A 19,426-nucleotide genomic window follows, 5' to 3' on the forward strand; every position below is an offset into this window, starting at 1 on the left:
TTTCCTAGGTTGCCACAATAGCCTCCCTTTTTTTTTTTTTTTTTTTTGCCACAGTAGCCTCCTAACTGGTCTCCCTATTTCTTCCTTTCTAACCTTGGTCTGTTCTCAGCAAAGCAGATTATGTGCCTTCCTCATTGGCTTCCCATCACACTCATAGGAAATAACCTAAGTCTACACAATGGTATAAGACCTTGTCTCTCTCTGCTTGACCATTGTCATCTGATCTCCTATCCCCTGCCACCCAGGTTTAGGCAGACTACATTTAGTCCTAGCCAGAATAGGAATGGACTCTTCTCTGAAGGGGTGGATTGAACTTTTGGGGAAAGCTGAGACTTCTAGTGGGGATATTGAAGTCACCAGAATACCATCCTGTTTCTTTTGGCATTTGGAGGGCTTAACTGAACATAAGAAGTACTATAGCCAATCATTTGAACTTGAGGATAGGGATATTCTCCCTATCCTAGGACTCTAGCCCTTCTTCATTTTACAAGGCTGGGATTTCCATTTTTACTAAGAACTGTTTTATCTACTATTCATATATATGGATAGAAATTACTAGATCCCTGTGGTATACTTTCTATATGAATCCTTTTATTCATCTTTCTTAATCATTTAAAGTCTTTGGTATCTATATATATACCAGAAATTAATAGAATAGGACATAGAGTTATTTAAAGGTATTATTTAAATTTTCACAAGTAACTAACAGAAGCACCCACATAAGACCATTTTGGTCCTAGAAGCATGTATCATTTTGGGGGTTGGGTGGGGGGAAGCTATAAAATACCTTTAAAAAGAATAAAATGTGAACTGATTATACCATGGTAATCCAGAGTGAGTACAACAAGGATAACTGTAATAATCACAGATGGTGGTAACCGTGTCCAGTATCTGTTAAGGAAAGAGGTCCTACCTGTACTGGAAACAGGTGGACTTCAAAATCCCCTGATGTCCATCCCCAAGGCTTGCTGTGCTGTCACCCCAACCTGTGTGTGTGTGTCTGTCTGTTGGTCCGTCTGTGTGTGCAAGTACATGATGGGTGAGGACTGAGGAAAAAAGGAATGGTGGGCACTTTTGATGTTTTGACCTGAAGAAGAGAAAAAACACCAGTTTCAGAGAATAGTAGGCCATATACTTTAAAGCAAGATGCTGTGTAGATTAGTCTAATGGGATATCTATGAAGATAAAGAGAGAGTAATAATATAGGGTGAAATTCCATAGTACTATGTAGCCAATGTTTGGTTAATTAAGTGGAGTAACTTAAGAGTACAACAAATATATTATGAGAAGTATTTCTCTTAGAAAAACTTAGAGATGTTTCTGTCCTCTAGAGGAAGATCACTTCAATATCTCAACATCTCAATATCCCCACATACTAACAAGTTTCACTTGGTACTTTCTTGTACAATTTTCATTAATTTCTTGTATAGTATTTCTAATATAAATATTCATGAAGTTATCATTATAATATATATTAATTCATCAACATAACCTATTTAGGAGTTGACTTTGCATGTAAATGGACCCTGGCTACCTGTATATTTCAAGTACCTGTATATTTCAAAGAAGTCATTTAACCCAGGAGTCTCAGATACATTTTGTTCTTCTATCATTTACTTGATTCTTTTGTGACCTCTTAGTCATTTAAGACCAGATTTTTTTAAGAGCAGTTAGCTAATAAAATAAATCATTCACACATTCATTTGGCACATGTTAGCCTTTAAGTTAAATATTTTCCATTTTTAACTAAGAACTGTTTTATCTGCTATTCGTATATATGGATAGAAATACAGAGAAGTATAGTAATTTCTATACTTTCTATATGAATCCTTTTATTCCTCTTTCTTAATCATTTAAAGTCTTTGGTGTTATATATTACTATTTATGCTCTCCATTTGATCTTTGTGGCACTTACTCGTCAGTATTTAGCACTGTGACAAAGTTATCCTCTTCTTTTATAGTGCGATGATCAGTGTTGACACTCTGACCATGTCCAGCCATAGTGAGAGCCTCCATTTCTCAAATGGATATGCTTTCTTTACATTTTAAACAAGTCTTATATTTTAACATAATAAAGTAGGAAAAAAGCATCACTCACAATTTCCTATCTTTAACCAGCATTTACCTGAGAGACATTTTGGTCCGTGACTTGTAAGGACACTCAATTTCTAGGATTAGACCTGCCAGTAATTCTCTCTGATCTTAAGAAAGTCATGTGAGCAAGTAACTTTTTTAGTTTTCTTATCTGCCAAAAAGGGAGATTAATATCTTCCTTATCTATTTCATAGGGTTATTGTAGGTCAAATATGATAATAGATTTGAAAATGCCTTGGAAAGTTAATAACATTGATAGTGACCATGGTGACAATGGCTGCTGCTATTACATGTGTGATGGACCAGGCCCTGCACTATGGGCTTTTTGTGTTACATCTCTTGATGTTTGCAGTGTTCTTGAGAATGGCTAATACTGTCTCCGTTTAAAGATGAGGACACTGTTAAAAAGAAGATAAGTATAGATAAGGTATTTGAGGATTTCAAAAGGGAAGGAATAGTTGCTTCTGGCTGGGATTCAGTAATCCCTTGCTGGTCAAGGTGATATTTTGACTGAGTCTTACATCATTTATGCAAAATGTTGCCTTGCTGGCACAGAAATGCCTTTTACGTACCCACCATTTAATTAATCTTTGTTTGTAAAACCAGTATCTCTTATCCCCAAACTGAAAGTTTGCCTCAAATACACAGTTTGTCTTAGGTTGCTTTTTACTTTTTTATCCCTCACACATGGTGGAAATTATGCTGCCTTGATTTCTTTAGGGAAGGCAGGCCACTGGTTTCTCCCTAAGGCTGTGTTGGAGGACATTTTCTATGAGAGACTTTAGAGTGCTTCGTGGAGAACATTGTGCTGTTCTAGCCTCGTGGTACAGCCTAGATGGCACTGCTCAGCATTCTTCACCAAGTCCATTTAAGTCACCAGGCATGCTGCAGTGTGCCAGGACTTTGGTGATAGTCAGTACCATACAGTGTGTTTATTCCATGCCGCAGTACACAAGGATGATAGTCAATACCATAGATGATAGATAGATAGATCGATCGATCTATGTTAAGGTAGATAGTTATTCTACACTGCAGTACACCAGAGTTCTAGTGATACTACCATAAAGCATGTTTTTTCTACACAGCAGTGCATCATAGAGTGTGCTTATTGAAATATCATACAGCATGCTGATTCTTTGCCACAGTACACCAGGGCTGTGGTGATAGTACCACTAAGTATGTTTATTCTGGGGATGTCTGGGTGGCTCAGTTGGCTAAGTGTCTGCCTTCAGCTCATATATGGTCTCAGCGTCGTGGGATCGAGCCCTGCGTCAGGCTCCCTGCTCGGCGGGGAGTCTGCTTCTCCCTCTCCCTCTGCCTCCTCCCCGTGCTCATGCTCATGCCCTCCACCATCAAATAAATAAATGAAATCTATAAAAAAAAAAAAAAGAATGTTTACTCTGTGCTGCAGTGCCTGGGCTGTGGTGATAGTTAATACCATGAAGCATGTTTATTTTACAAGTTATTTAGTGCTATTTATCTTCAGAAACCATAGTTTTAGAAATATTGCCAGGATTTATCATAAAAATCTTCAAAGAGTGTAGTTAGTAGCAGTATGATTCATCTTAGATATATAGGTATTTCTGCTATAATAACTATGTTTCTACAATGTCTTGCCTTCATACAATCTGTCAAAGGTCTATGGGAACTGTAGGATTGGGCAGACCGCTGAAAACCTATTTCACTTTTAGTCAGAGCTGCATAAGACGATAATTAGTACCCAAGGAGAGAACTTGTGCAGCTCAGGCAGACCACTGAGTGTGTCTGGAGGCTGCCAAGGCAGACACTTAGCCGCACAGAGCCGAGAGGATGTGCTCTGCCAGACCATCTGATTTCATGGGCGCTGGAGCTCTGAACAGCAGCTGCTGTCATTGGTTGATGGGAGAGGTTCCATGCCTACTGCACAGTTTTAGGGATGGGGCCTGACTACAGGTACAAGTTTTAAAAATTCTTAAAATAGGGGCAGCTGGGTGGCTCAGTCGTTAAGCTTCTGCCTTCGGCTCAGGTCATGACCCCAGGGTCCTGGGATTGAGCCCCGCATCCAGCTCCCTGCTCCGTGGGAAGACTGCTTCTCCCTCCCCCACTCCCCCTGCTTGTGTTCCCTCTCACTGTGTTTCTCTCTGTCAAATAAAGAAAAAAATATTTAAAAAAATAAAAAAAATAAAAATTCTTATATTGTCCACAAATGCTCCTGTAGCTACTGCATTTAAACCTAGGGCATTTCCCTCTGCTGCTAAAGACCCTAATTCTCCACCCATTGCTCTGGCTGCCCTACAAGGGAAAAGTGGTGTATGTACCAGAGTGACCTGACTTCTTTTCCTATTCATCAACGGAGGGTGAGCCACTTTTTATTAAAGTAACAACTATTATGGCAGAAAAAGACTCAGTGCTTACTTCCTAGTTAGTGCCTTTCTGTAATACTTGTTTTCAATCCTCTACTTCCCTCCCCCGTAGTGACTAGTACCGCCAGCCTGACATTGTGCTTGTTCATATCCTTCCCCCATTCTGTTTCCTTCCTTACCTTAAGAAATAGTAGCAAGATAGGTACATACCTTAGGAAACAGTAGTTCAAGACAGTGCTCAGTGGTGTGGCCTTGCTTAATATGTGAACACATGCTGTTGGCACTTAGAGAAAGGAAGGAATGGAAAATTAGGGGTGAGTGGAAAATGAAGAAGAAGGGGAGAAAGAAATGGAAATGAAATTAAATTATATAACTAGAATGTTGGTGCTATTTAAATATTAATTTTTATTATTCACTATTAACCAGTTGGCTAAAGTGATAAAGAAAACTCATATCAGTCAGTGTCTATTATCATTATTAGCAGGGTACTATGCTGGACACTTAGCTTTTGTTATTTCATTTCATTTATTTTTTTAAATTAAAAAACAAAGTAATAGAAAAACATAAGTATACTTACCACCTGTGATTATAACACATTTTAATCTTTTGTCTTTTTGATTCACATATTTTTATAATAGAAACAATATGGCAGATAAGTGTGAAATCCTGAGTCATGCTCCTTTCTCTCTCCTTAGGTATGTGTTTCTATGTATCCTGCTAGTCATATTTATATACTTGTGTTACATATGTATCCTCAACAATACTTATTGTTTTCTGTGCTTAAAAAAAATAACATTATGGGTATCATACTCTACATTATCTTGTTTATACCCTCTTGTTTTTAAGATCTCTCCATGCTAATACATATAGACCAGGTCCACTATTGCTAACTTCACAGTGTTCTGTTGTATGTACACAGCATGGTTTACCCTTCCTCCTATTGATTTGTGGTGGGTCCAGTTTTCTGCTCTTATAAACAGTACTGAGGTATGCATCCTTATTTAGGTCTCCTGGTGTTGTAACAGTTTCTAGGACACATATGGGTTTTAGGTTACGCACACTGTCAACTTCAGTTCTCTCATTTAATTCTTAAAAATGTTCTTTGAGGCAGGTGGCATGATCCCCATTTTATACATGAGAAAACAAATGTTGAAATGCTATCTATCCTGACCGAACTTAATTAATCAGAGAGCCAGTACTTAAATTTAGATTAAATTCCATCTATATAAATCTTGAGCCCTAACATTCAGCATTCGTCAGAAATTCTTACCTTTAATCTTTATGATCATTAGAACATTTGCAACCAGCCGGTCTCCTGTATCATTTCCGAAGTAGAAAATCAAAGCAGTTAATGAGGTAGAGGAAGCATATAAGAAAGAAGAAGGATCAATAAGTAATCTTACTCTCTTTGTTGTGGTTATCAAAAGAGTTAAAGTTTTGGTGTAAAAACATGCTCTGTATAAATGATGGTTCTGAGTCTTCTGTGTATGCAAGACTGTTTCTTTATGATGGAAGACTATTTTTTATGTTGCTTAAAATGCAACATGTAAGTTATTCTGATTAAAAAGATGTTACAGTGCGTGTGTTAGAGTCTACATGTTACAAAGTATACAAACCATTTTCTCAAGGTGAATAAAGCAATCTTAATTGGTTCTTTTTTTTCATGACATTTTATTCACAGTTGGACCATATGTCTATTATACTTCATTTTGCTTTTTTTTTTTTTTCACCTTCTAGGTAGAAAATCAGGTGTATTAATTGTGAAAATTCTAGAGCTGCATGAGGAATGCACCATCCAAGTTGCCATGTGTGAGCATTTAGCAGGGCTGCAGGCCAACAACCCTTCTCAAGGTGAGGCCCCTAGGACTGGCCTGAAGGTTCTGTTCACCAAGGAGACTGCTCACCACCTCAGGGGACATCCCCAAGACATCGTCCATATCTACCCTCCCTGGTGAGTGCAAAGAACTGATTCCAGGAGTCACTAACTGTGAGTTTGTCTCAAAAGATGTTTTTATGATGAACATTTTTGTCACCTTATTATGGAGAAATGCCAGGAGAAGGAAGCCAGAATTTGACAGATTTTATGTAACAGAAGCACTGACCTGTATTTGAATGCTTGTCTGTACTTTTGGCAGGAAATTTTTGATAATTTGAGGACAGAGGGGCGAGGTAGAAACAACCATATCAAGATTCCTGTCTAAGTGGTGTCTTATAAAATCTGGCTGTTACTGTTTTTGTCTTTCTTAGAAATACAATTTTAGTTAAGAGGCATTATGTGACAGTATGATAATACACATTAATATTTCTTTGCTAATCACTTTGGGAGGGATGAAAAGCATATATTAAGACATAGGAGGGTTTGATCTTTAGAAGCATAAATGGTCATTAATGAATCAAATTATTTTTAAGGACACATGTTTGCTTCTCTATAGGTTGTTATTTTTACTCCAAAAAGAAGAAAATCTTACTATTTTTGAGGGAATGTTTGAGCAGCCTTGTTTTAAGAGCTATCTATTAATTTTATTGGCAAATTTTTAGAAGTTTCATTCATCTGCTAAACTCTTAGTTTTGAAGTTGACTTACAGGTCTTAAAAGTTAAACATCCCTCCCACAGGGATCTTTTTTTCAGTGTCCATAGTGAATGATTCTCAGTCTTTACTTAAATTCTTCCACTAACAGGCTGTGGATATCATTTATTTTGTTTTGTTTTGTTTTTTAATGTATCTTTTATTGAAGAGTATAAGATATATACAGGATCATACATAAATTATAAGAATACATTTCTACAAATAATCACAAAGTGACTATGTAATTTCTTTTTTTTTTTTTAAAGATTTTTTATTTATTTGAGAGAGAGCTTGGGAGAGAGATACAGCATGTGTGCATGAGCGGGGGGAGGGGCAGAGGGAGAGGGAGAAGCAGACTCCCCACTGAGCAGGGAGCCTGATGTGGCACTAGATCTCAGGACCCTGGGATCATGACCTGAGCCGAAGGCAGCTGCTTAACTAACTGAACCACACAGGTGCCCTGACTATGTAATTTCTATCCAGTCCAAGAAACAGAATGCAGTGCATACCTGGGGTCACCCCATCCCCCTCTCATTTCCTCCCTCTCCCTCCCACACCAGGTGACTATGATCCTGACTTATGATATAATAGAGTCTTTGGAATGTTTGAGAACTTCGTATAAATAGAACCATGTAGGGGCGCCTGGGTGGCTCAGTCGTTAAGCTTCTGCGTTCGGCTCAGGTCATGGTCCCAGGGTCCTGGGATCGAACCCCACATCGGGCTCCCTGCTCAGTGGGGAGCCTGCTTCTCTCTCTTCCACTCCCCCTGCTTGTGTTCCCTCTCTCGCTGTGTCTCTCTCTGGGTCAAATAAATGAATAATAAAAAAAAAAAGAACCATGCAGTAATCATACAATATGCATTCTCTTTTGCCTGACTACTTTCACTTAATATTATGCTTGTGAGATTCATCAATGTTGTTATATTTAGCAGTTTGTTCATTTTTATTGCTATAAAGTATTCCATTATATTAATTTATGCAATTAATGCATCTGTTCTTCTGTTGATAGTTAGGTGTCTTCAGTTTGAGGATATTATGAATTAATACTGTAATGACCAACCGTCTTTCTGTGTAGCTCACTCAAGAATACAATACAAATGGGGCGCCTGGGTGGCTCAGTCCATTAAATGTCTGCCTTCAGCTCAGGTCATGACCCCAAGGTCCTGGTATTGAGCCCTACATCAGGCTCCCTGCTCAGTGGGGAGTCTGCTTCTCCCTCTGCCCCTCCACCACTGCTTGTGCTTGTGCTCTCTCTCAAATAAATAAATAAAATAAAAAATAAGAATACAATGCCATTAATTCTCCTCTCTGAAATTTCTCATCATACTAAAATCATGCCATTATTTTTCTACTATGTTAAAAATGTTTTTTTAATTCATCTTGACTGTACTTCCTCTCCCCACCATGGCCATATTGCCTCCCATTCTCTACTGAGCCTGTTTGTTTAGGCTTCCAGCCCACCACTCCCCATACCACACCCCTGGCATTGGCAGTGACCTCCATGCTGCTTCTCCTGTGGTCACTTGTGTGGCCCTCATGTCTCCCTGCAGTTAGTGCTCACTCCTGCTTTGTTGCCTGCCTCCGCTGTGCTCCTCCTCATGCCTTTCTCTGGCTTCTCAGTACTAAAGTGCTTGCTGGGCTCAGTACTGACCTCTTCTCTATCCTGTCCACCTCACCTGCTTGGTGCTTTCATTTCATCTTGTAACTTCAAATGCCAGCCGCACACTGATCCTTCCCAAGACCCACCCTCTGCTCCATCACCAGAGCAGCATTCCTTATTGCCTCAGCCATGGTTCCACTTGGGTGCTGAAGGCATGGCAGAATCAACCTCCTGACCTTCCCTCCACTTCCCCACTCTTCCCCAACTCAGGAAATGGAAACCACCTTCTTGTAGTTCCTCCACATATCATCAACTCCTCTTTTTCTCATAATCTCCCTTCTGCCTGTGGGAACCTCCTGGTAGCTCCACTTCCAAATGCACAGAGTCCAGCACTTCTTGCCACCTCTACTCTTAGAACATTTCCAGGTAATTATTGTCTGTCTTTGGGATTGTTGCAGTAGTTTCTTAAATCATTTCCTTGCTTCTTTCCGTGCTCTCCTTCTGTCTCTTTCAAGATGACTAAAGGAGCACAGCTGTGAATATGTAAGTTGTCATACCACTTTTTGTCTCCACACGCCCCAGTGTCTGTTCACCTCATACACAAACCCCTCCTGAGCTCTGGGGCCTTATCTCCCACCCCTTTCTCCTTCCCCAGTTCCATCGTGGCCACCTGGGACTCCACTCTGGTCCTCAGGTTCCACACCACTTTCCCCCTGGTGCCTGGGTTCTTGTCTGTGCTGGGTTCCTTTTTTTTTTTTTTTTTAAAGATTGATTGATTGATTGATTTGACAGAGAGAGAGAACAAGTAGGCAGAGAGGCAGGCAGAGGGAGAGGGAGAAGCAGGCTCCCCGCCGAGCAGGAAGCCCGATACGGGACTCGATCCCAGGAGCCCAAGGCAGCCGCTTAACCGGCTGAGCCACCCAGGCACTCCTGCCTGTGCTGGGTTCTTGCCTGTGCTGGGGTGCTCTGTTCCACACCTCCCCATGTCTGCATGGTTTGCAGTTTTCTTATCTTCTCTGGGCATTTACTCAGATGTCACCTTCTCAAGAGTCCTTCCTTTGGTCCCATACCTAAAATTGGAAACTACCTCCTTCCACACCCTTTATTGTCCTTTCCTACTTTGTTTTCACAATCAGGCAAATTAAAGTATTTTAGTTTAGAATTTTGCTATGGAATGAGTGAGCAATTTCCTCCCTGTCCTGACAGTGCTCCTACTGTCTAGGGTCTTGTTCCTGTAATTTCTTGTGTTCTTTCAACTGTTTTATTGGAAGTCCTTTCTGGAAGCTTATAGTAAAACTCAGTAATATTGAGAATATTTGATTTTTGCAGAATGTCCTATTTTATCTTCTTATATACAACAACAGTTTATGTTTTCATTTATTGTATTTCAACAAAAAAAATGTATATTCAAGCTATGCTGAGTTTTTTACAGTGAGACACTGGAAACTCCAGCATAGTTGTGTTTGGAACTACATTTAGAAACTTTAGTGTACTCTGTAAGACTGTTGAATCACAGACCTGTACCTCTGAAACAAATAATACATTATATGTTAAAAAAAAAAAAAAGAAGAAGATAGCAGGAGGGGAAGAATGAAGGGGGGGAATCGGAGGGGGAGACAAACCATGAGAGACTATGGACTCTGAGAAACAAACTGAGGGTTCTAGAGGGGAGGGGGTTGGGGGGATGGGTTAGCCTGGTGATGGGTATTAAAGAGGGCACGTTCTGTATGGAGCACTGGGTGTTATACGCAAACAATGAATCATGGAACACTCCACCAAAAACTAATGATGTAATGTATGGTGATTAACATAACATAATAATAAAAAAATAAAGGGAAAAAAAAAGAAACATTAGTGTACTCTGGATCCTGGCTTTTGCCCCTATATGTTTTCTTCATTTTATTTATATATATATTTTTAATTTATTTATTTTAATTCCAGTATAATTAATGTACAGTGTTATATTAGTTTCAGGTATATGATATAGTGATTCAACAATTCTGTACATTACTCAGTACTCACTACAATAAGAGTACTCTTAATCCTCTTCACCTATTTCACCCATCACTGCACCAGCCTTCCCTCTGGTAACCACCAGTTTGTTCCCATATTTAAGAGTCTGTTTTTTTGGGTTTTGGCGGGGGGGTTGTCTCTTTTTTCTTTGTTTCTTTTCTTAAATTCCATATGTGATTTCATTATTTTTTATGGTTGAATAATATACATATATATTTTATAGACACACACACACACACACACACACCACAGTCTCATATTTAGTTCTTTAATACATTTTGACTTTATTTTTATGTATGGTGTAAGAAAGTGGTCCAGTTTCATTCTTTTGCATGTTGCTGTTCAGTTTTCCCAACACCATTTATTGAAGATACTGCATATTCTTGTTTCCTTTGTCATAGATTAATTGACCATATAATCATGGGTTTATTTCCAGGCTCTCTATTCTGTTTCATTGATCTATGTATCTACTTTTGTGCCAGTACCATACTGTTTTGATTTACTATAGTTTTGTGGTATGTCTTGAAATCTGGGATTGTGATACCTCCAGTTTTATTCTTTTTCAAGATTACTTTGGCTATTCAAGGTCTTTTGTGGTTCCATATAAATTTTAGGATTATTTATTTCTGTGAAAAATGCTGTTGGTATTTTGATAGATATTACCTTAAATCTATAGATTGCTTTGGGTAGTAATGACATTTTAACAATATTTGTTCTTCCAATCCATGAGCATGGAATGTTTTTCCATTTCTTTGTGTCATGTTCAGTTTCTTTCATCAGTGTTTTATAGTTTTCAGAGTACAGGTCTTTCACCTCTTTGGTGAAGTTTATTCCGAGCTATTTTATTCTTTTTGGTGCAATTGTACATGGGATTGTTTCCTTAACTACTCTTTCTGCTACTTTATTATTAATGTATGGAAATGCAACAGATTTCTGTATATTGATTTTGTATCCTGCAAACGTAATGAATTTATGTATCAGTTCTAGTAGTTTTTGATGGAATCTGTAGGGTTTTCCAAATGTAGTAACATGCCATCTGCAAATAGTGAATGTTTTATTTCTTCCTTACCAATTTAGATGCCTCTTATTTCTTTCAATTGTCTGATTATCGTGGCTAGGACTATGTTGAATAAAAGTGGTGAGAGGACATCTTTCTCTTGTTCTTGATCTTAGGGGAAAAGCTTTCAGTTTTTCACCATTGAGTAGGATGTTAGCTCTGGGTTTTTCATAGATGGCCTTTATTATGTTGAGATATGTTCCCTCTAACCCTACTTTGTTGAGGGTTTTTATCATGAATGGATGTTGTACTTTGTCAAATGCTTTTTCTGCATCTATTGAAATGATCATATTTCTTTATCCTTTCTCTTGTTAATGTGATGTATCACGTTGATTTAACTTGGATAAGTTAAAGTGGACAAAGTTAAACTCAGAATCGTTATGTAGGTCCCTATAGCATCATAGTGCCTCTAAATCTCCATACTTTTAGTATGGGTTTTCACCTTCCATTTAAAAAATATTTAATTGGTTTTTCTAGTAGGTATTTAAAACATATGATACAGATTTCAAAAGGTATGAAAGGATATACAGTGAACCATCAGTCTTCTTCCCATATTTGCTCTCCCCAGCCACTCAATTCTCATCCCACAAAGGAACCATTCATACCAGTTTCTTACATACCATTCAGAGATTGTGTGTGTGTGTGTGACACACTCACAACTATATAGAGAGAGGCATATATAATATAAACTTACTTATGTATTTCCTGCCCTTATTCTTTTTTTACAAAAACGGTATCCAACAATACTTGTGTACCATGCTTTTCTATTTTAAAAATGCATCTTGGGGATCATTCAGTAACAGCATACTAGTATATAAATAGTTGCTACATTCTTTTGGCACTGACTTCTGATTTAAAGATACAATTATTATTCAGTCAGACCCTTTGAATGAACATGTAGGTTGCTCCTCCTCTTTGGTTACTACAAACAGGACTACATCATTTTCTACATATGTGAGGAAGGGCTGAAGGATTAATTTCTTTAAGTATTATTGCTGGATCAGAGGATCTATACCTCTTTAATGTTAGCAGACATTATCAAATGGCATCATTTTACATTACTACTAGCAGTACATAAAGTGCCTGTTTTCCTTTTACTAACCTACTGTATTGATCTTCACCAATTTAAAAACTAGAAAATAAATTTTATAATTTTAATTTGCATTTCTTTTACTGTAATATGGGCTTAGGCTTCATTCCCTGAATTTAAGAACCATTTATATTTTATTTTCTATGAAATGCCTGTTGATGACTTTTGACCTGTGTTCTCTTGGATTGTTGATCTTTATCTAGTAATTTGTGTCAACTCTTTAGAAATGATAAAAATAGCTCCTTGCCAATCATATACATTACAATGAGTTTTATCCCAGTTTGTCATTAGTCTTTCAACTTTTTTAGGGGGTAGGGATTTTTTTGTTTGTTTGGTTTTGAAAAGCAGGGTAGTCTGTTTTTCCATGACTGAATTTATCTATCTTTTGTAGTTTCTCCATTTTATATCATAGGTAGTAAAGAAGTTAAGACCTTTCTTGCTGTGAGATTAAAAATTTATTTTTTGTTTTATTCTAATATTTTTATGGATTAATTACTTGAAAATTTTTACATTTATTTATATATTTACTTATTTATTTTTTGGTTTTATTTAAATTCATGTTAGTTAACGTAGAGTGTATTATTAATTTCAGGGTAAAATTTAATGATTCATCAGTTGCATATAACACCCAGTGCTCATTACATCAAGCGCCATCCTTAATGCCCATCACCCAATTATCTGTTCCCCCCACCCACCTCCCCTCCAGCAACCCTCAGTTCTTTATAGTTAAGAGTCTCTTACAGGGGCGCCTCGGTAGCTCAGATGGTTAAGCGTTTGCCTTCGGCTCAGGTGATGATCCCAGGGTCCTGAGATTGAGCCCCACATTGGGTCCTGCCTCAGCAGGGAGACTGCTTCTCCCTCTCCCCCTGCTAATGCTCTCTCTCTCTGTATCTCTGTCTCAAAAGAATAAATAAAATCTTAAGGAAAAAAAAAAGTCTCTTACAGTTTGTCTCCCTCTCTGTTTTTATCCTATTTTATTTTTCCTTCCCTTCCCCTATGTTCATCAGTTTTGTTTCTTAAATTCCACATATGAGTGAAATCATATGATATTTGTCTTTCTTGACTGACTTATTTCACTTAGCATAATACCCTCTAGTTCCATCCAGGTTGTTGCAAATGGCAAGAGTTCATTCTTTTTGATGCCTGAGTAATACTTATATATATGTATTTATATATATTTCACATCTTCTTTATCCATTCATCTGTTGATGGACATCTGGGCTCTTTCCATATTTTGGCTATTGTGGCATTGCTGCTATAAACAGGGTGCATGTGCCCCTTTGAATCACTATTATTGTATCCTTTGGATAAATACCTAGACAAAACAGGAAAGAGTATCCACTGGAAAGACAGTCTCTTCAACAAATGGTGTTGGAAAAAAATTTTTACATTTAAATCTTTGAGTCCTGGAATTTATATTTATGTAATAGATAAAGTAGGAAATGCATTTTTTTCCCCAAATGACTACTTAGGAGTCCCAGCACCATTTATTGGTTTCATGTTAAATTTATAAATTCATGAAATAGGACTAAAAAGCAGTCTCTGGGTCAGGCTCTGGTAGGATACTCCTCCCTTCCCCATGCTGATGGAGTTAATCGCAGCATATATCAGAACACCAGTGTTCTGGAATCTGTCTTCCTTCAGAAATCTGTCCTCATTAAAGTATCTTCTTCTTTCTTACCCTAGTTTTGCTCCTTTGTGTAATTTAGGTCTTGCTTTCAGTAGAGTCTAAGTTCATCTATGGTGGCAAGGGTGATTTGCTATTCTTTGTTTTTAATCTCCTCCCTCAACTTCTAATATTTTTGTGCATGCCTATATATTTTAAAACACATTCTGGGGCTCCTGAGTGGCTCATTGGTTAAGCATCTGACTTGATTTCAGCTTAAGTCATGATCTCAGAGCCTGCTTAAGATTCTCTCTCTCCTTTTCCCTCTGCCCCTTCCCCCTGCCTTAAAAAAAAACCCTTTATTAAATGATGCATTTTTTAAATAAAAAGAATTAGTATCTAAGTGTAAGTGTTCTTTAGGGAAGATGCTTTAGAGGTATTGAATGTGTTGGACACTTTCTTGAGCTCATAAGAAGTAAAATTAGATCAAGATGATCTGTAAAGATTTGTATTTACAAAAAAATTCCAAATCCCACTGGCTCCTTAGACCTTATAAGTGGATGAGTTATTATCATTTGGCCTTGGAATGTTTTTAGATCTGGGTCTTACTGAGGCAACTGCCTTGGTGTTTGTGTCTGTCATTCTTTTTTTTTTTTTTTTAAGATTTTATTTATTTGAGAGAGTATGAGCAGGGGTAGAATCAGGTAGAGAGGGAGATGCAGACTCCCCGCTGAGTGGGGAGCCTGCCGCCACCGAGGGGCTCCATCCCAGGCCCTTGAGATCATGACCTGAGCCAAAGGCAGACACTTAACTGACTGAGCTACCCAGGCACCTGTCGTTCTTTTAGGGGAAATTTTCTGTCTGGAATTATATGGAATTTCTTCTGTGGTTCTATATGCAGAGATTGTTAATTCTAAAATTGATTTGGTTATTTTTTTTCCTCTCGTGTCTCTCTTATGGTTTTCAATTTGGGACTTTTTGCTCTATAAATGGAATATAGGTTATAAAATAAGAGTGAAATGAAATCCTGTATTTGCTCATTTTAATATGTGAGATCTTACTGTTTTTATATATTATGCCATCCAATAGAAAATGAGTTTTGCTCTCTAGGAAGGTAGCTTAGAATGCTTGTGTTATCCAAGGCAAATGGTACCAGATATTAATGCTATCTAAGAATTTTAGTAAATCCACAAAAGTGAAAATATCTGAAATAGATGTAATTTGATAAATTTCTCTGGAGTCATTGGGACCTTTCTCAAAATCACCATCTCAAAAGAAGGAAATGAATATATAAATACATTTAATACAAACACATGAAAATTCATTTATAGAAGTATTAAATATATAAAGCAAGATACTTGGGCAAAATTTTAAAATACCAATCATTCTCAAATGTTGGTGGGAGGTGTAATTTGTATCTTTGCAATATGTTACAGATGTTAATGTGAATATACTTTGATACAGAACTTTTGCTACTGGGACTTATCCTCTAAAAATATTCAATTATGTACAAAAGATACTGTCATAAATGTTTTGCTTAAAACCTTAAAATCTATGGCCACCTGGATGGCTCAGATGGTTAAGCGTCTGCCTTCAGCTCAGGTCACGATCCCAGGGTCCTGGGATTGAGTCCCACATCGGGCTCCCTGCTCCTTGGGAGCCTGCTTCTCCCTCTGCCTCTCTCTCTCTCTCTCTGTGTCTCTCATGAATAAATAAAAGTTTAAAAAACAAACAAACAAAAAAACCTTAAAATCTAAAACCAGCCTAAATAGTCATTAATATGGAGTGGAATAAATAAGTTTCTGCACATCTCTGCACATCTTTCACATAGTGAAAGAAATTTTTATTTCCTCTCCTAGAAAAATATCTATATCACAGTGTAGTTTTGCAGAGAGCGGGTCATAAAACTGCACTCAGGGTCACTAAGACAGGAGGAGCAGTCAGGGTCATTTGGGTAGGAGGAGAATTACCACTTCTCCTTCCTTGGCTACCTTCTCATTACCCAGCAGACAAACTTGACACACTATTGTTATTAGTTTCTAGGACTCCCATAAAAAAAAAAAAAATACCACACGCTGGGTGGTTTAAACAACAGAAGTTTATTTTCTCACAGTTTTGGAGGTTGGAAATCCAATATCAAGGTACCAGTGGTTGGTTTCCACTGAGGCTTCTCTCTCTGGCTTGAAGATAGCTACACTCTTGCTCTGTCCTCAAGTAGTTTTTCCTCTGTGTCGGCCCATGCTCCTGATGTCTCTTTGTGTACCCAAGTGTCCTCTCATTATAAGGACACCAGTTGCAATAGAGCCTTTCCTAAGTGGTCCCATTTTAACTTAATTACCTTTTTAAAGGTAATTATCTCCATATTATAGTCGCATTCTGAGGTACCAGAAGTTAGGGCTTCAACATATGAATTTGTGAGGGACACAGTTCGGTTCATAACACTGTCATAAAAATTAGCACTTTTCTGCTGGATATTTCAATGTTGTGAATTTGGTCAATCACCTGATTTCACTGTTCCGTGTCTCTCGGAGAATGTGACAACCATCTAAACAGCTTCCTGAATTGTATTATGTCTTGTATTATGTCTTGTTATATATACATATAGATTTTTCTCAAAAAGATACTTTTTTAATTTAAAGAAAGCATAATAGTATTTTTTAGGTACTTTAGGAAGAGAGATGGATGGGAAATGTTTTGAAAGATGATTTTATCAGTATGCTTGTATAGATGATTTGGGCTATTTGTCTTAATAATTTGGAAGTTTCTGTATTTTAATTAAGAATTTATTTTTTGTTATCCAAATGTTACCTGAAGCTAGTCTAGATGTCACTTAAAAACAGCTCATAGTTAGGGGTGCCTGGGTGGCTCAGTTAAGCATCCAACTCTTGATTTCACCCCAGATCATGATCTCAGGGTCATGAGATTGAGCCCTGTATTGGGCTCTGCACTGGGCGTGGAGCCTGCTTAGGATACTCTCTTCCTCTCCCTCTGCCCCTCTCTGCTTGCACACTCTCTCAAAAAAATAAAAAACAAACAAAACAAAAAACCCTGATAGTTGAAAAAAAAAAGCCAAAATAATAAGAATAACTAGTCTTTTTTTTTTTTAATGGAAATTGGACAAGTTTCCACCTTAAATTTTTTTTTTCCTTGTAGGCTGTCTGCTCTTTTCCCACGAAAAGACTTTTGTGTTCATTCAAACTGGCTTTTAGCATGGAAACAGTTTTAAAAACAATCAGTAGACTTCAGACAATTCCATTTGTCCTTTAGTAATAAATGTGGGTTTAGTTGTAAAATGGCTGCTTACCCAAAGGAGTTTAAAGCCCTCTTTATATATTACTTAATAAATTCTTATTGAATTCCTTTAAGATGTAATGTTATTTTGTCTGAATAAATCTGGTAATGAATTTAGAAGTAAGATGCCTTGCCTAGGATTAATTGTATTATGAAATAGTCATAGAATTATGTAACACTAAGCAACTTATAAAAAAAGTCATGAATGTATAAAATTTCAAACATACAAAAATATAACAGTGTGATCAATCTCATGTCCCCATCACATAGTTTTAACATTTATCAATTAATGAATAAACAAAGTTTACTACTAAAGGAAACTAAAAGCTTTAAATATGATTACAAAGAAATATTTTAGCAAGTTGAACACTTTTTTTTTTTTATGTGAAGAAAGAAGTTTTCTGTGATGCTAGTTGTAGAAAGAGGTAGAACTCATCTGGCTAATTGAATATGACCCACTACCAGATCTAAAGCCAGGATGAGCACCGGAAAAAGATGAGTATGTGGTAGTGTATCAGGGGACAGCTAGGACACTTCCTACCTTACCCACTCATTCACTCCTTCATTCAAAAATATTTGTTAGTACACTGTGTGGCAGATAATTTTCCCCCGTTACAATAAGCATCCTAATCTGGGGAAGGCATGAAATCTGACTTTCCCCATTATCATGAATATCTGTCTATATCATCATCTTTTTAATGGCTACTTAGTATTTCACTATATGGATATATCATTAAGCAGTCTCTTATATTGAGTTTTTTTAAATTTTATTTTATTATGTTATGTTAATCACCATACATTACATCATGATTTTTTGATGTAGTGTTCCATGATTCATTGTTTGCGTGTAACACCCAGTGCTCCATTCAATACGTGCCCTCTTTAATACCCATCACCAGGCTAACCCATCCCCCCACCCTGCCTCCCCTCTAGAACCCTTAGTTTGTTTCTCAGAGTCCATAGTCTCTCATGGTTTGCTCCCCCTCTGATTCCCCCCTTCATTTTTCCCTTCCTACTATCTTCTTTTTTTTTTTTTTTAACATATAATGTATTATTTGTTTCAGAGGTACAGGTCTGTGATTCAACAGTCTTACACAATTCACAGCACTCACCATAGCCCATACCCTCCCCAGTGTCTATCACCCAGCCACCCCATCCCTCCCACCCCCCACCACTCCAGCAACCCTTAGTTTGTTTCCTGAGATTAAGAATTTCTCATATCCGTGAGATCATATGATACATGTCTTTCTCTGATTGACTTATTTCACTTAGCATAATACCCTCTAGTTCCATTTTGAGTTTTTAAGGTTGCTTCCCATTTTGAGCTGTTTGAAACAGTACTGAATGAAAGTGCCTATCCTCTCATCTAATGATATTAGGATATTTTTTTTTTAAGATTTTATTTATTTATTTAAGAGACAGAGACTCGAGAGATAGTGAGAGAGCGAGAGAGAGCACGAGTGGGGAGGAGAGGGAGAAGCAGGCTCCCTGCTGAGCAAGGAGCCCAATGCGGGGCTTGATCCTAGAACCCTGGAATCATGACCTAGGCTGAAGGCAGTGGCTTAACCAACTGAATCACCCAGGTGCCCCTAGGATATTTCTAAAAGTAGAAATTCTTGCTTAGAGGGGCTCTGGCTGGCTCAGTTGGTAGAGCATGTGACTTGATGTTGGGCTCACGAGTTTAAGCCCCATGTTGGGCATGGAGCCTACTTAAAAAAAGAAAAAAATTCTTGCTTAGAGAATATGGTGGGTTTTGAGCTTTTCAATA

The 19,426-nt window shown here is 37.6% G+C and overlaps 1 protein-coding gene across 1 annotated transcript in view; it reads left to right on the plus strand.

Annotated features, from left to right (window-relative positions):
- Positions 1 to 19,426, plus strand: part of SPIDR (scaffold protein involved in DNA repair) — a 549,318-nt gene that overhangs the window by 249,728 nt on the left and 280,164 nt on the right. Inside the window, exon 7 of the mRNA XM_035011122.1 lies at positions 6,174 to 6,387. Within this exon, the coding sequence (XP_034867013.1) occupies positions 6,174 to 6,387 (214 nt within the window). The remainder of the gene's footprint in view (positions 1 to 6,173; positions 6,388 to 19,426) is intronic.

Source organism: Mirounga leonina, unplaced genomic scaffold (genome assembly GCF_011800145.1).
Source record: "Mirounga leonina isolate KUSES-001 unplaced genomic scaffold, KU_Mleo_1.0 Mir_165, whole genome shotgun sequence".
Classification (NCBI taxonomy): Eukaryota; Metazoa; Chordata; class Mammalia; order Carnivora; family Phocidae; genus Mirounga; species Mirounga leonina.